This window comes from Camelus ferus, chromosome 17 (genome assembly GCF_009834535.1).
Source record: "Camelus ferus isolate YT-003-E chromosome 17, BCGSAC_Cfer_1.0, whole genome shotgun sequence".
Taxonomy (NCBI): Eukaryota; Metazoa; Chordata; class Mammalia; order Artiodactyla; family Camelidae; genus Camelus; species Camelus ferus.
The window spans coordinates 38,211,651-38,228,141 of NC_045712.1; the positions used below are offsets into that span (position 1 = coordinate 38,211,651).

General features: G+C 39.4%; 1 protein-coding gene across 4 annotated transcripts in view; it reads right to left on the reverse strand.

Moving 5' to 3' along the window:
- Nucleotides 1-7,878: 7,878 nt before the first annotated feature.
- Nucleotides 7,879-16,491, reverse strand: part of ZNF660 (zinc finger protein 660) — a 29,434-nt gene continuing 20,821 nt past the window's right edge. For 3 of the 4 annotated variants that reach the window (XM_032459062.1, XM_014561831.2, XM_032459063.1), the window contains exon 3: nt 7,879-13,011. In XM_032459062.1, the coding sequence (XP_032314953.1) occupies nt 11,853-12,833 (981 nt within the window). In that variant the 5' untranslated portion in view covers nt 12,834-13,011 and the 3' untranslated portion in view covers nt 7,879-11,852. The remainder of the gene's footprint in view (nt 13,012-16,491) is intronic. The other variant, XM_032459064.1, reaches the window with a different exon arrangement.

Consider the following 16,491-nt stretch of genomic DNA (forward strand, 5'->3'; position numbering starts at 1 on the left):
TCAGTTAATTAGGGGGACAGACAAGAATGGAACCACATTCTTGTTCTTTCTGTTCTTTCTTCTACAACAGTTTATATGCACTTAAACTGTCCAGATGCATTAGAAGTTCACCTCAACATAGAACATTCCAACTCTGAAACATTCTTTTGAATAAGCCCATACTTTAATGCCAATAAATAGTTTGGAAACTTGGTTAGTTTAGTCCTATTCTCAACATTGCAGTTTTCAAACATCCCTTCAATCATTTCCATAGCTTTTAGGGACCCAGACTCTGGAACCCAAATTTCTGCTTTTAAATCCAGGTACATTTGTGAGTACAATCCCCTTTTTGTGTGGAAGCAAAGGACATTAAAAAGTAAGAGGGACCAGGTGTGCACTTAAGGCTGCCTCACCTTATGTACCACTTTGTTCCTTAGAAGCAAGATCAACACACTGTCTTATCTTTGTGGTTCTCCTATTTAATTTTATCATCTTGATTTAACAGGAGTGAACAATTGACCCTCCATTTTGAGAAGGGAAGAATTATACCAGATCCTTTGTCACAGGTCAATCACACACCAATTTGCATTTAAAAAAAAAAAAAACCCTGGTAGAATAGGGCCTTATAGAAATATGAGAAACACAAAACATTCAGACTGGGATTTCTATTTTAGTTTACCAGTCTTCTAAGGTCTTAGCCCCTATCTTAAACTATCAGTCCTTTACCTTCAGCCTCTTCTCAATACCTATCTATGATGTTGATTGATGCCCTTACATCTATGATTTGGAGAGGCCCAAAAATGTACTTTTAAGTCAATCTAGAATCTTCCATCATAGCAGTGGCTAGAAGTCTGGGCAGCAGAACAAAATGTAACTGAGGCCCTTCCCAGTTCAAGAGATTATGCAAATACTTTTCTTTTGGGTATTGGAAAATAATGGAATTAGTTACTGCATGGTTGAAGGTGTTATTTTTAGACACTAAATTCTTTGAGTCAGGTATTAAAAGCAGCTTCTGTAACTAAAGGATATGCCATTTGTGCTCTATACCACAGTCATCTCTACCCACCTGTGATTTTTCTCCTACTATAGATGAATGGTTCTATTGATCCTGACAGCCTCCCATCTTAAGTGTGCACCAGAACAGGCTACTCTGTTCAGGGCTTTCATGAAGCTTCAGAAGCCTGCTTAGCCAGCTCTGAGGTACAGCTTGTAAGAAGTAGGTGAAATAATATCACCAAGGGAAACACTGAAAGAATGACAGAATTGGTATATAAACGCCCAAGCTTCTTATTCTTTGACAGGAAAATTCTCAGCTATGTTCTATGTTGGTCCTTAGGGGACTCCAAGTGAGACTGAGCCTCATTTGCCCACAGTGAAATCACTCAGTGACTCACCCTTACTGGCTTTTCATCCTTCTCTGTCTTATTCTCCCTGCTCCCACTCTGATGCTCGTTGGGGTCACCTTCCAAATAACCTATCTTCCTCTAAGTCCTTATCTCAGGCTCTGCTTCTGGAGAATCCTATACTTACAATCCACCTTTTAGATTCAGGCAAGGTTATAGGTTATATCCTTCCATGATGCCCGATTTTGTGAACACCCATCTACAAGCTGGATTGAAGACTGATTATCTTGTTTCAGAGGAGGATCCAGAAGCCAAGTCTTTATCTTCTAAGTAGATAGAACTTTACATAGAGATGCAGATTAGCGAGTTTTATTAACACATCTCATCTTCCTGAATGATACAGCAATAAGGAAAAGGGAGGATCCTTAGTCAACCACCTTTACATTTTCTGTCTTTGTGATTTTGCCTACTCTAAGTAACTCACATAAGGGGAATCATACAGTATGTCTTTTTGTGATTGGCTTATTTCACCTGGCATATTGTCCTCAAGGCTCATTCATGTTGTAGCATATATCAGAATTTTCTTCCTTTTTAAGACTGAATAATATTCCACTGTATTTACTACCTTTTGCTTATCCATTCATTGGTGGATTGATAGTCAGGTTGCTTCCACATTTTAGCTATTGTGAATAATGCTGTTTTGAACATCAGTGTTCAAATATCTCTTTTAGACCTTGCTTTCATTCTTCTGGGTATATACCCGGAAGTGGAATTGCTGGACCATAGGGTAATTCTATTTGTAAGTTTTTGAGGAACTCCTATACTGTTTTCCACAGCAGCTGTACCAATTTACATTCCCATCAACAATGTACAAGGGTTCCAATTTCTCCACATCCTCACCAACACTTCTCTGTTTTTCTTTAATATTAGCCATCTTAATGGGTATGCAGTGCCATTTTCATTTCCATTTCCACCTCTTAATTCCTGGACCCCTGGATCCTGGCTATTGGAGAAACAGCACAATATCTGGACACTGAATCAGGGCATTTACAGTCTTCTGGAGAACCTTGCCCCAGCTCTGCAAGGTATGGTCACCTAGCTGGTACTGTAACTCAGTCTTCAAAAGGCTATTACACTGTTCTGTCAAGCCAGCTGCTTCAGGATGGTGGGGAACATGGTGAGACCAGTGAATTCCATGAGCATGGTCCATTGCTACACTTCTTTTGCTGTGAAGTGAGTTTCTTGATCAGAAGCAATGCTGTGTGGAAAACCGAGGTGTAGACAAAGCATTCTGTAAGTCCATTGCATGAAGGGAAGGCAAACCCATATCCAGAGTGTCTATTCCATTAGGACAAAACACTGCCCCTTTCATGATGGAATTCAATGTAATCAACCTGCCACCAGGTAGCTGGCTGATCACCCTGGAATAGGACCACATCTGGTACAACAGCTGCTATTGAAGTCACCACCTGGTTAATCTTTGATAATCCACTGTCATTCTCTAAAATCCATCTGTCTTTGGTACAGGCCAAACAGGAGAGTTGAATTGGAATGTGCTGGGAATCACCACCTCTGCATCTTTTAAATCTTTGATGGTGGCACTAATGTGTCCAATCCCTCCAGGAATGCACTATTGTTCTTGACTTAGTATTTTCCTAGATTGTAATTCTAATGGTCCACTTGGCCTTTCCCACTGTAATAACCCTTACTCCACAAGTCAGGGAACCAACCTGTGGATTTTGCCAGCTGCTAAATTTGTCTTTTCCAATTATGCATTCAGGAAATAACTGCAGGATGGGTTCAAGGACCCACTGGACCCACTGTGAGGCAGACCTGAGTTAAACCCCCTTGGATTACCTGACCTCCATAAGCCTCTACTCTGACTGACGGGCCACAGTGACATTTTGGGTCTTCTGGAATTAGTGTTAGTTCATAGCCAGTGTCCACTAGTCCCTGAAAGTTCTGATCATTTCCTTTTCCCCAGTGTACAGTTATCCTTGGTAAAAGGCCATAGGTTTCTTTGAGGAAGCTGGGGGAAAGACTAACAGCATAAATTTCCAGTAGTGTACCAGGGTCCTTCTTCGAAAAGGACTCAGCCCAACACTTTCCTTCAAGGGGTTCTGAGTCTGTAAACTGGCTCCAGTCAGGGAATGGATTGGGGAGCTGTGACTGTCTGTTTTTGTGATGTAAACTTGACTTTGTTTACTTGGCCTAGAACTTCTCTGCTTATGCAGATCAAGTACGAGTTTAGTAGCTTCCTATCTATTTCACCTCAAGTAGTCCGTGTAACTAGCCAACAACTGTTCTGATTTTCTGAAGTTGCCTTCGTGACTGAGTGTCACCGATTGGCCCTTGCTACCCTGGGATCCAATTATTCTCATTGCATTTAGGTTTTCCAATTGAGTGGCTGCAGTTCCCACTGTAAGGTCTGGCATACAAAGAAGAGAAAGTATGAGGCTCTTCAAGAATGCTAGGGCTCACCTTGCAAATTTATTTCTCAGAGTGGTGGTGAAAGGTTTGTTTTCTAGGGCCTCTGCATTAAACTGAGGGAGGTTAGGCATTTCTGATTCATTCACAATGGGCCATCTTTTGGTCCGTGTTTTAGCCAGTCTACCAAACTGTTAGAACCCTTTCTAACTCCCAGAGTTTACAGATTCGAATGCTAATCTCTTCTGAAAGCAACCTCACAGACACACGCAGAAATAATGTTTTGTCAGCTGTCTGGGCAACCCTTAGCCTAGTCAAGTTCAACATAAAATTAACCATCACAATAATTATCCCTTTATTTGGTGTAGAATCTCATCTAATTAGTGTCATCTCTTTCAATCTTGACACTGGAATTTTGTGTTTCTTCTCTTTATCCCGATCAATCTTGCTAGAAGTTCATCAATTTTATTGATTTTTCTAAAAGAACCACTTTTGGTTTCATTGATTTTTTTCTGTTGTTTTTGTTTTCTGTTTTCTAGTTTTCCACTCTGGCTTTATTACTTCTTCTGCTTACTTAGATTTTAATTCATTCTTCTTATTCTAATCTCCTAAACTTCTTTTCTAATATAGAGAAATTCTGCTATAATTTCCCTCTAAATATTGCTTTAACAATATTGTATAAATTTTAATATTTTTATTTTCTGAGTCAATTCAGAACTTTCTAATATGCTTTTAAATTTCATCTTTGAAATAAAGAATTATTTAATTTTTTATTTAGAATTGTGTTATTTCATTTCAAATATTGGAAGATTTCCAGAGATCTTTCTCTTACTGATTCTAATTTAATTCCATTATAGTATTTTCTGTTGTTGCTGAATGGTTTTTTTTTTTTTTTTTTTTGGAGGGGGAGCAGTAATTAGTTTTATTTATTTATTTTTAGAAGAGGTACTGGGGATTGAACCCAGGACCTCTTGCATGCTAAGCATGGGCTCTACCACTTGAGCTATACTCTCCCTCCTGGAGTGCTTTTTTTAAGTGTCAGTTAAGTCAAGTTGGTTGGTGGCACTACTTGATTCTTCTTTCTTTTCTCTTTACATAATTTGTCATTTATCGAGAGAGAAGTATTGAAATCAAGTTTGTCTATTTCTCCTTACAGTTCTATCAGTTTTGGCTTCATATATTTTGAACCTGTTTTTAGGTTTATAAATATTTAAGATTTTTATGTCCTCTTGAAGAAGTGATCGCTTTTCATTAGGAAATGACCTTTTTGTTTGTGTATAAAGCATAGTTTATTAACACATTATGATAGCATTTGAAGAAACTAACTTCATTTACTTCTTTTTGATTTACTGGAATAATTTTTCCAAGCATTTTAGATATTATAAACTGCCCACTATCAGTCAAATAGCTTTTTGAAAATGTATAATTAAATATGTTGATAAAATGTATAGGATGGAATTAAATTGCAATTTTAGTCTCATTTGTTCCTTTATAAAAATTTTTGGGGGAAGTAACAGGAAGATATAAAAAATGCAATGTATTCCTGAACCTTTCACCCAGTTCCCCGAACTGTCATAATTATAGTATCAAAACCAAGATGTTAACATTGGTTCAATCCACAGAACCTATTCACATTTCACTGCTTTTACATGCACTTATTTGTGTGTGTGTGTAGTTCTATACAATTTTATCTCCTTTTTGATAAACTACAACTCTGTTTTGTTATTTTAGTGATCATTTTTTGATTTATAGTATATATCCTTATCAGGCTACCTTGAAGTGATATACTGTTATCTGCAAAGCAGTGGTTCTCCCCTGGGTACAATATCTTGAGATATTTTTGTCACAACTCAGGGGTAGCTATCCTGGAATCTAACGGGTAGAGGCCATTGATGTTGCTAAATATCCTATAATGCACAGGACAGCCCTGCACAACAAGGAATTATCCAGTCCTAAATGCCAATAAGACCAAGGTTGGAAAAATCCATATTTCCATCTGATGTCATTTTTGTTCTTCCTGAAGGACAGACTTTAACATTTTTTTACAGTGCTGGTCTGTTAGTGATTCATTCTTTTAGCTTTTTAATATCTAGAAATGTGTTTTGCCTTCACTTTTGATTGATATATTGACTGGCCTAGAATTCTAGGTTGGCAATATTTTTTTCAGTACTTTAAAGAGGTGGCATTGAATTTGATGAAAAATCTGTTGTAACCTCTGTCTTCTTCCTCTGTGAATAATGTCTTTTCCCCTCTGCTTTCCTAATTTTCTTTTTGAACTGTTTTGAGCAATTTAATTATGATATGCCTTGGAGTGGTTTTCTTTGGATCACCTATAAGATTATCATTCTCCACTACTGACGTAAGCCCTTCTGAGTTCTTTACCCAGTGCACAAAGGAACTGTATTTTTTATCAAGCTTGTGGGAAAAAACACTTTCCTGGCCTTGTTTTTGCTTGGCACTGTTCAAGTCCTTTGGAATGGTTCTTTCCCTGGACTCAGATCAGTTTCCTCATATATATGTGCCAATCAATACCCTGCTGAATGTCCTAGGGGGACCATTCACAGGTCCCCAGAGCTCTCTGTTTAATTCTCCCCTCTCCAGTCTTGCCTTATGAATCCTACCTACCTTGGTCTCCTTGGATTCTCGGCTCTCTTCAAATCAAGAATTTCACCAGGCTCTGTGGGGTTCCCCCTCCCTGTGACACTGCTTGGAACTCTCTCAAGGCAATAAGCTAGGGTACTTACTGGGCTCATCTCATTTTTTTCCTGCCTATCAGGGATTACTGTCTTTTGTTGCCAATATCAGTATCTTAAAAATCATTGTTTCGTATGTTTTGTCTGGATTTTCGTTTCAGGCAGAAGTGTAATTCTGGTCCCTGTAACTCTATTATGGCCAGAAATGGGAGCCCCAGCTTCAGTTTTATTCATGTCTAAGTGTTTCCTCATTCTTACTAACTTTTCTCCTTTAACCCATGAATTATTTTTTAAACTTTTGATTTTGTTGTTGTTATTGTTGTTTGGGGGCTTTGGGGGGGAGGGATAATTAGGTTTATTTATTTATTTATTTATTTAATGGCGGTACTGGGGACTGAACCTACGACCTCGTGCATGCTAAGCATGCACTCCACCACTGAGCTATATCCTCCCCCACCATGAATTATTTAGAAATGTGTTTAATTTAAATTTTATGTGATTTTGTTAGCTAACTTGATTTACATCCTAACTGTATTATGGTAAGTGTAGAGGACTGCCTTCTGGAGCAGAAATGGACTTCAGGGAACACGGCTGGTTTTATACAAGCAAATGATGACTACATGATAGTATAGGGTTGAAACACAGATGAGGCCAGAGAGAGGGGGTGAGACAATACCTGGCTGTACAAGTTCTCTAAGGAAATAACAGAAGGATGCATTCTAAGGGCTAGAGCTCTAGTTTACGTACAGCTGGCCCTCCGTACCTGCGGGTTCCAGTCCACTTGTTCAATCAACTGCAGATTAAAAATATTAAAAAGAAAAAAAGTCCAGAAAGTTCCAAAAAGCAAAACTTGAATTTGCCATACCAGCAACCATTTATATATCACTTACCTTGTATTTACAACTATTCACATACCATTTACATTGTATTAGGTGTTGTAAGTAATCTAAAGATGATTTAAAGTATATGGAAGGACATACATAGTATATGCAATACTTCACCATTTTATATAAGGGACTTGAGTATCCTTTGATTTTGGTATGGTCCTGGAACCAATCCTCTGCAGTTACCTAGGGACAACTCTATTACGACTCTGACAATAACAAGTTTCGTGTTGTGTTAGAATCAGAAACAAGCCAGAATCACTTCAGCCCAAGAACAGCTGCTTAAAGAAAAGAAAATTGAACTATTTTCTTCCCATTCTGAGCAAAGGAAGGAAACAAAGGGGAAAAAAAAAATCAGTGCTATTTATAACAAGTAAATAACAACAGACATTTATTGGAGGAATTACAATTATTTCCTGCAAAAAAGTTTTACGACTCCAGTTTTATAACATCAGAATTGACTAAAGACAGTCTAGTTTCTAAAAATAATCTAACAATATAAGCATACTTTTTTTAAATTGACTGGGAAAAATTAAAAAAGCAAGCCTGTCATTGTGGATACAGAACTGAAATGAAATATAGTCTCATGGGATTCGTAGTCACTGGAATTACTCAGCTATTTAAAGCTCTTTTTGGTTTCACATTTATTCTCAGTTCCTAGGAAGACCTAACACAGTACACACCATCAATGAGAAATATCTCTTAAGTCCAGGAAGACACTTTCCTCTCTGTGCATGATTCTCTGTCTTCATATTTCCTTTTAATCAGGGCTACATAAGATTTCAACTTCATACTTTTCCTCACAACCAAAAGGAGACATACACATTTCTAGTCCACACAAAAGCAACTCTACACAACCAGGATACCTGTGGCTAAAAAATATTGCCTTTTCACATTCCTCAGGAATATTCAGGGTACTAAAAATGTAAGAGAATCAAAGTTGAGTGCACAGGATGTCAGTAGGTGACAAGAAAAGGGCTGGGCAACACAGTCGTCTAGTGACGCACGTGTCAAGAGAGCTGGGATTTGGGTGGGATAGAGAAGAAATGGCAGTACAGAGAGGTAAGTGGGTTGAGGGAGAGAAAAACCAGCAACTGAAGGACTGCAGAGGAAGCACAACCAGGCCTCCATTAGGACAGGAAGCTGGAAAAAACACATTCAAAGAGACAGACCCTGCATTCCCGAGTGTATCTGAAAGGGCTTGAAAGGATGGTTAAGAACTGCAAAATTAAACACTGACTGAAGCAAACAGCTGGTAGTCTTGAAAAACTCCCGGAGGAAGGTGGGGGGTCAGCTCAGATTATACTGCAGACTATTTCTATGAAAGGCTGCAAAGACCACTTGTCAACATTTACTCCTGCAGTTCAAGACAGGTAACACCTAGAAGACGGTGAGGGCCTCCTCCAGGGTCCATTATCTCATCTTGCCTGGGGCAAGAAATGGGACAGTATTCAGATCTCTGACATCCTTCCTAGAAGGTATTTACCCTTGAAGATCACCAAGTCTTTTAAGATGAAAAAGAAAGCCTGTTTCTATGACACAGTGCTGGGAGAATGTTTGGGTCAGAGAATGCCTGCTCAGCAATATAGCAAGCATCAACAACTCAGCTCAGTAGCAATAAATGCTCAAAAAATAACCCTTGACAGGCATACAGGGGGCTAGCTGCCTGTTTCCTTAGAGCAGTTTTGGCAGGGCCAGAAGACATTAGTCATGGGAGCTTCCACACAGGTACGCAGGTGAAGCTAACTGGCAAGACAAAAGGCATGAATATGAATTACAAACTCCCTGTAGAATTTTAAAAGGACACACGACAAGGGGAAAATGATGGAAGCGCCCTTATTGCTGCAGTTCTGTTCAGCCACTGGCCCATGTGGGTTACCCTACCCTCGTGTCCAACCAGACTCTTGGAGAAGTGCCTACCCAAGGGTGACCAATGATACAACAGTCCTACCCACCTAACACACCGAATCTGTTGAAGAGCCTCGAAAGCTTGCTTTGAATAACTATGCAAAAGACTATGATATCACAAAATTGTATGTAAGCCAGTATCTTATCAAAATAGGACAAAACCAAACCGTTTCATACAAATATACCCTTCACACCCTCCACTTCTTTCTAGGAACAGCAAGGAAGAAATACATAATCCTTAAAACTAAATTACAAGGTGCAGAGACAGGCTATAAATCCAACTCAGAGAAGACTGACAGCATCTTTCTTATGAAACCATGATCAAGTAATTGTCCAGATATAATTATGTGGCTTTCATAAAAGTGGCTACTCCGGAGAATCCCAACTGGTCTCCCACTCACATAGAACCATCATGGTAGGCAGAGGCATTCTGATATATAATAAAGAAAGCACAGACTTGTAGATCTCAGTTCAAATTCTGGTTTCAACCACTCACTAGCCAGTCACCTAACCTCACTAATGCACCAATGTTATGAGGATTGAATGGGATTCCAAATCTTTAATAATTCCTGAAACAATAAATCACTATGTGTGTAAGACAGATGGCATTAGGCTTAGGCATTCACGGTATACAAAGAAAGAAGAGTGGCTGAGTTAAGAATGGGGTGATTCTAAGGGTTCCCAGATGGATTCTGAGTCGTCTTAAAAGTTTACAACATTGGTTGAAAGTGGTTTAAGGTCTTCTCAGAGGGGATATAAAGAAAGGCAGATGAGGCTAGTGGGCACCTGCAGTACTGACTGCTCAGCATCGCTCCCTTCTTCTGGAAAAGGGTTTTCCCAGTGATAAAAGCAGAAAGGAACCAGAGGGAGGAGGGTATAGCTCAAGTGGTAGAGCATGTGCCTAGCACGCACGAGGCCCTGGGTTCAATCCCCAGTATCTCCTCCAAAAATAAGTGCATAAATAAGTAAACCTAATCCCCCACCCCAAAAAGAGCAGAAAGGAACCAGATGAGAAAGCCTCAGCTCCCTTCCTCACTTCTTGACTTTGAAGGAATTGTGTGAGGAAAACAGCTTGCAGCTGTGCCCACCATCTTGCAACCACGAGGCTGCAAAAAATGAAAGCCAATATGCTGAAAATTAGGGAGGTTGATGGAAGTGTGATGGATTGTTGAGCTGCCAAACCAAATTTGGAACTGCTTACCTCTCGACTTTCCCTTAAGTCAACAATCAGTGTTCTTAACGTTTTAAGCTACTAGTTCCTGTCATTGTGTTTGTTACACTTGAAAATATCCTAAATGCTACCTTCAGTAAAACTTCTCCCAAATCAGTCTCACTAGGTGTTCAGAAAAACTGCTCAAATGTCCTATGATTATGATCTACCACGTGCCAGGCTTGTCAGACACTTACATGCATTACCTCATTTAATCCTCACAACCACCCTGTGAGGTAGGCAGTTATTCTCCTTTTACAGATTATTAATCTGAGGCTCGGAGCAGTTAAGGGTATTATCCAAAATTGGCAAGCTAGTGCATAGCAGATCTGTGATTAGAACACATGTATCCCTGACCTCAAAGTCTGCACTTTCAGTTACTAAACTCTGTAACGTGTGAAGGCAGAGTCTTCCCCTAGTTTTAGATGATGATCACTGTATCTCTTTAAAGGTTATGAAACTGCAATTGTTTCAGTTTCATAAGGGGATATTATTTTCCGGGTCTGTAGACATATACTGAAAAGATGGAGCCTAAGTGGTTCTCTATTATCTGCAGATTCTTCTACAACTGTGCGAGAGGAGGATGTAGTAAAGTTTTGCCATGTTCTTCTAACCTAACAGTGATGAAATAAGTAGCTTATACATTGTGGTGACAAGTGTAAAGTCTATTTAACTTAAAATTGCAGAAGACCAACTACTGGTATTTATGAAATAATATGAAGGAAACAGGCTCTAAAAGGAGGTGACTTGCTCATGGTCCCACTGCTACGAAGTGCCAGTAGCAGGACGCAATCCCAAGACTTTAGAGTCTATGTTCTATGTGCCTTTCGTAACACTGCGGAGTGAAGATGTACACATACTTGATGCATTTAAAAAATACTCTACTTTTTTCCTGAATATAAAAAGTAGTACATTCTCACTGTAGAAAATCTAAAAAGTATAGAAAAGTATAAAGAAGAAAATAGAAATCACCTGTAATCCTATCATCTAGAGATAATCACTGTTGACATTGTGGTTGGTATTATTTCATCCCCGTTTTTTTTTTCCTTTGCATAAATGTTTTTAAAATTTTTGGATCATATTTCATTGCTTTTCTTCTTTCATTTATCTTCCATTTTATCCAAATCATTTCCCCCATGGCATTAAATATTCTTTAAAAATGGTTATAATGGGTACAAAACCATCATAGGAATTGACCATCATTCATCTAAACCCTGTACTGTTGTTGAAAATCCAGCTTTCTTCCTCCCATTGTGTATGATACTGGCACGAATATCCCTTCTGTTAATCTTTGTCTGCTTCTGATTACTTTCTCTGTATAGATTCTTAGGGAATTAAGGTTGATGATACTGAAAAACTGCTCTTCCAGAAAGTAGCAGTTAGCCCCACTTCCCACAATATGTGTCATTCATGACTCTTCTTTCTCCTCGTTATGTTTCCTCTGGTGCTGAATGAGCTGTGAGCTGTAACGATAGGCTTTCCCACACTCACTACATTTATAGGGTTTCTCCTTAGTGTGGGTTCTCAAATGTAGAATAACTTGAGAAGTCTGCCTGAAGGTTTTTCCACATTCGTTACATTTATAGGGTTTCTCTCCAGTGTGAACTCTCTGATGATCAATCAGATTTCGATTAGAAGTAAAAGCTTTCCCGCACTCATTGCATTTGTAAGGTTTCTCTCTACGATGAAGTCGCTGGTGTTCATTAAGGGTCTTCTTTAAGATGAAAGCTTTCCCACACTCATCACATTCATAAGGCTTCTCCCCAGTGTGAATTCTCTGATGGTCGATAATTTTTGTATTAGAAACACATGTCTTCCCACACTCCTTACATTTGTAAACTTTTTTTCCTTTGTGCATTCTCTGATGTTGAGTAAGGTTTGAACTACGGCTAAAGGCTTTCCCACACTCGATACAAGTGTAGGGCTTCTCGCCAGTGTGAACTCTGTGATGGGAAATAAGACCGGAACTCCGGCTAAAGGCTTTCCCACACTCTTTACATTCGTAAGTCTTCTCCCCACTGTGGATTCCCTGGTGCCGAATGAGGTGTGACTTTCCGCTGAAAGATTTCCCGCATTCATTGCATGTGTAGGGCTTCAGTCCAGTGTGGATTCTCCGATGAACGACCAAGTTGGAGCTATGACTGAAGGCTTTTCCACATTCCTTACACTTATAGGGCTTCTCTCCAGTGTGGATTCGCTCGTGTACCGTGAGGTTTGCGCTCTGACTAAAGGCTTTCCCACACTCGGCACATACATACTGTCTCTTTTTGGCCCGAATTCTCTCATTTATCGTAGGGTCATCTTTTTCAGATTCTTGGTCACTCACTCCTGTGAGTGTTTTATCATCTTTTACTGTCTTATGTTTGAAGTTTCTCGTCTTTCTCCTCATTTTCTCCTGCCTGGAGCATCCCAGTGTCCTCTTGAGCCTTCTCTTTCTCTTAAGAGGAGCTTTCTAAATCTTGACTTCCTTGGCAACACCTCTGTGGAGTTCTCTTGAAAGTATGAGATTGTAGTTTTTCAGGAATGATACTTTAGAATCAATACTTCCTCAGTCCCAGTTTCACCATCTGGCAGAAGAAACAGAAATTGCACATGTCACCTGGTCTCTATATTAGAGGAAGGAGAAATATCCAAGGATAATAAGATGTGGCAGACCACAGGGTCTCACGTGGAAGAGTAAGTGTTCAAAGGCAGGGGGAACTGATCAAACAGATGAGAAAAATGAGGTTAGACACTGAGGCCAAGGTAAAGGCTTAAGGAAAGCCATGGGGCTGATAGGAGCCCAACAGGTTCAGCATCAGAATGAGCAATGAGTATACAAAACCTATCCTGGTTTCTTCCTGTCTCATGCTCTACTCTCAGAGTTGGAGCCAACTAACTCTTAATCTGGTCCCCAGAAAAAAATGCACTGAAAGATCCTTAGTCCACTAGCTCAAGTGACTCATATTCAGATCAGTTTGGCATTTAGTTCCTGCTGACCTATTCCCCTCAGACCAGTGATATAGTGGCAGGAACAAAATAGGTACTTAAGAATTGTTTTACAGAATAGTAACTTGGATTTGGTCTTAGGGTATGACTAAGATTTCATTTTTTGCTCTAGTCTAAGTTCTAGGTCCGTCTACAAACCTGTTCTTAAGCTCTGTTGTGACAGGAGTAACACAATTCTTCCAAAATTGGAGTCTAGTCACATCGTACCTACTCTGTAGGGGCTGGTCGGTAGCTGGATCCAGCCATGTGTGCTAGTTCAGTCTGTCTGCTTCTCACCAAGCTGAGTCTACTGAGTGAAGCCAAGAGGCTGAATTGGGAAACAGGGTTAGTTAAAGCAGGGGAAACTCTGATAGGACCTTGCATGGCACAGTGGTAAAGTATCCAAGATGGCAAGAGGTGAGAGCAGGGGACAATACAACCAAGAGGGGCTGATACATGAAACCAACATCAGGAACGAGCAGGAATTTCCCAACTGGTTTGATGTGAAACTCTGGACATAGAGATTACCCTAGTAGACATCAAATCTAGAGGATGGTGGGGTCATAAAAGAAAACCGAAAGATGACTCCATGATACTAACACACGACTAATTTTCCTTTTATTACGTTCTTTTTCAGACTTGTCCATATTCATAGTTATAAATATACAGTAGATATCATTTTGCATCCTACTTCTTCTATTTAATTTTTATAAATATTTTCCCATACTATTAACTCTTCATAGGATCACTTTCTGATTACATACTACACCACCAATTAAACTCATTACAATTTACCTACAATTTTGCTAGTGTTAGACATTTCTGTTGCTCTCTGAGGTTTAACCACTATCAATAATGCTATCATGATCACTTTATACATATAAAGTTTTCTTCTTATTAAAATAAATTCCTGGGATGAGAGTTCCACAAATGAGTTACTGAGTCAGAAAGAATGAAATTGTTTGCAGTACTGCCTACTGCTTTTCAGAAAAAGTCTGACCAGTTTTCTATCATCTCATAGCTTTTGGATAAACTGAGTCACCCTCTTGGAAGGCGGGACATATCAATGGTGAGTGCTCAAGGCCAACAAGAAGAGAACTGTGGAGGCTGGAGTTCACATCTCAGAAGCGTGGGTGCCACTCACGTGACACACAGGCACATGTACACAGACTCACGTCCAAGACACCAGGGGCGGGCAGAGAAAATGGCAGGGGAAGGGGGACTCTTGGCAGGATCCTGGGCACACTCACATCCAGCTGCTGCTGCCTCTCTAATCAAATGGGAGGTGGCAGGTGGAGGAGACTCAGGGGAAGGCCAGGCGACTGCAGAGCAGAGTGAGACAGCAAACGAAGCTGCCTCCAGACTTCTGAGAAGGTGGATGGTTCTTTCTCAGCTTCTTTTCCGTTTTTAATTTTCTCTGAAACTTTTTTCTTCACACATTTCTTAAATGAATAAGTACTGAGTACTCTATTGTATACATATCTCTGTTCTAAGTCTCACACAGGGAAATTTTCTAAAAGCACAGTTCCAAAAAAGTAGAAAATATCTATTTCTGAATGGATGGATGAATAGGTGGATAAGTTTATACATTTACTGTTATGAAGGCCTCCCATTTTGCTGGCAGGTTGTCTTCTGCTAACTTGTATTGTTGTTCAATTTGTCTTCTTTTTAAGTATTACTTATGAAAAGTTAGGAAATGACTTTAGAGGAACAGATTCCCACAAGTACTAGAACAAAGTATTTTAGAGATTCAGAATGAGACAGTGCCTTGAAGCCAGCCTCTGGATGTCTCACTTCCAGGTAAGGCGGATCCAAAGCTCCCCAGTGCAGTGCCTATTTTTATCCTTAAAGGCTCTTACGGAAAAGATCAGTAGCCTTCCATAAAGTAGTGTTCAGGAAAAACATGAATAGCCATGTATTTACATGGCTCTCACAAAGCGATAAATACTACTATTGAATGCAAAAAAAAAAAAAAAAGCACTTTATGCACTGACTGTGTCCCTCCAAAATTTGTATGTTGAACCCTGAACCCCTAATGTGATTATATTTGGAGATATGACTTTCAAGGAGGTAATTAAGGTTAAATGAGGTTATAAGAGAGGAGCCCTGATCCAACAGGATTAGTGTGTCCTTATTACAAGACATACCAGAGAGCTCGCTTTGACTTGCACTCCTGTCCCGTCCCCACCACATGCACAAAGCCAAGTGAGGACACAGCAGGAAGGTGGCCATCTACAAGCCAGGAATAGAGTCTCCACCAGAAACTGAATCAGCTGGTCACCTTGACCATGGATTTCTAGCTTCCAGAACTATGGGAAAAGAAATGTATGTTGATTAAGCCACCCAGTCTCTAGTATTTTGTTAAGGCAGCTCAAGGAGACTAACGTAAGGATGAAATACCGTACCTACCTTTAGGGAGCTTACAATGGAGCTTATAATACAGTAAGAGAGCAAATTACAGATTTACAAAGTATCCAGTCAGGAGATGAAGGGGGCTAGGAGAGGGAGTGATTACTGGGGCTTGGAACGCTTGGCAAAAGGTGCTTTAAAAATGCAGAACTTTGGCTGAACTGTTTTCTCTAATGGTTAGCTTCCTGAGGGCAGGGATTTTTGTCCATCATCGTATTCCTACCACTGAGTACAGTTCCAGGCACATAACAAGCAGTCAAAAAATTTTTTGTTGCTGTTGAATGAATAAATGAAGGAATGAAACTATAAAGTTGCCTGAAGTGATACCTGCCAGGATGTTGAAACTACAGGGCAAAAAATATGGATGTAATCTAATGGCCAGTGGGAAACAAGTTCTAAACAGAAGAGTGAAATCTAGCTTTAATTTCTTTTTCTTTTTTAAAATTTATTATTTATTTTTAATTAAAGTATAGTTGATGTACAATATTACATAGCTTACAGGTGTACAATTTTTAAAGGTTATACTCTATTTATAGTTGTTATTCAATATTTAGCTTTAATTTCCTTTTTATTTTCTATATTTTTCTCCCTTGCTAGTCTCCTCTCTTGTTACTACCTTCTCATTCTCATTTATCAAGAACATAGTCTTTCAAGATGTATCATTAATTTCC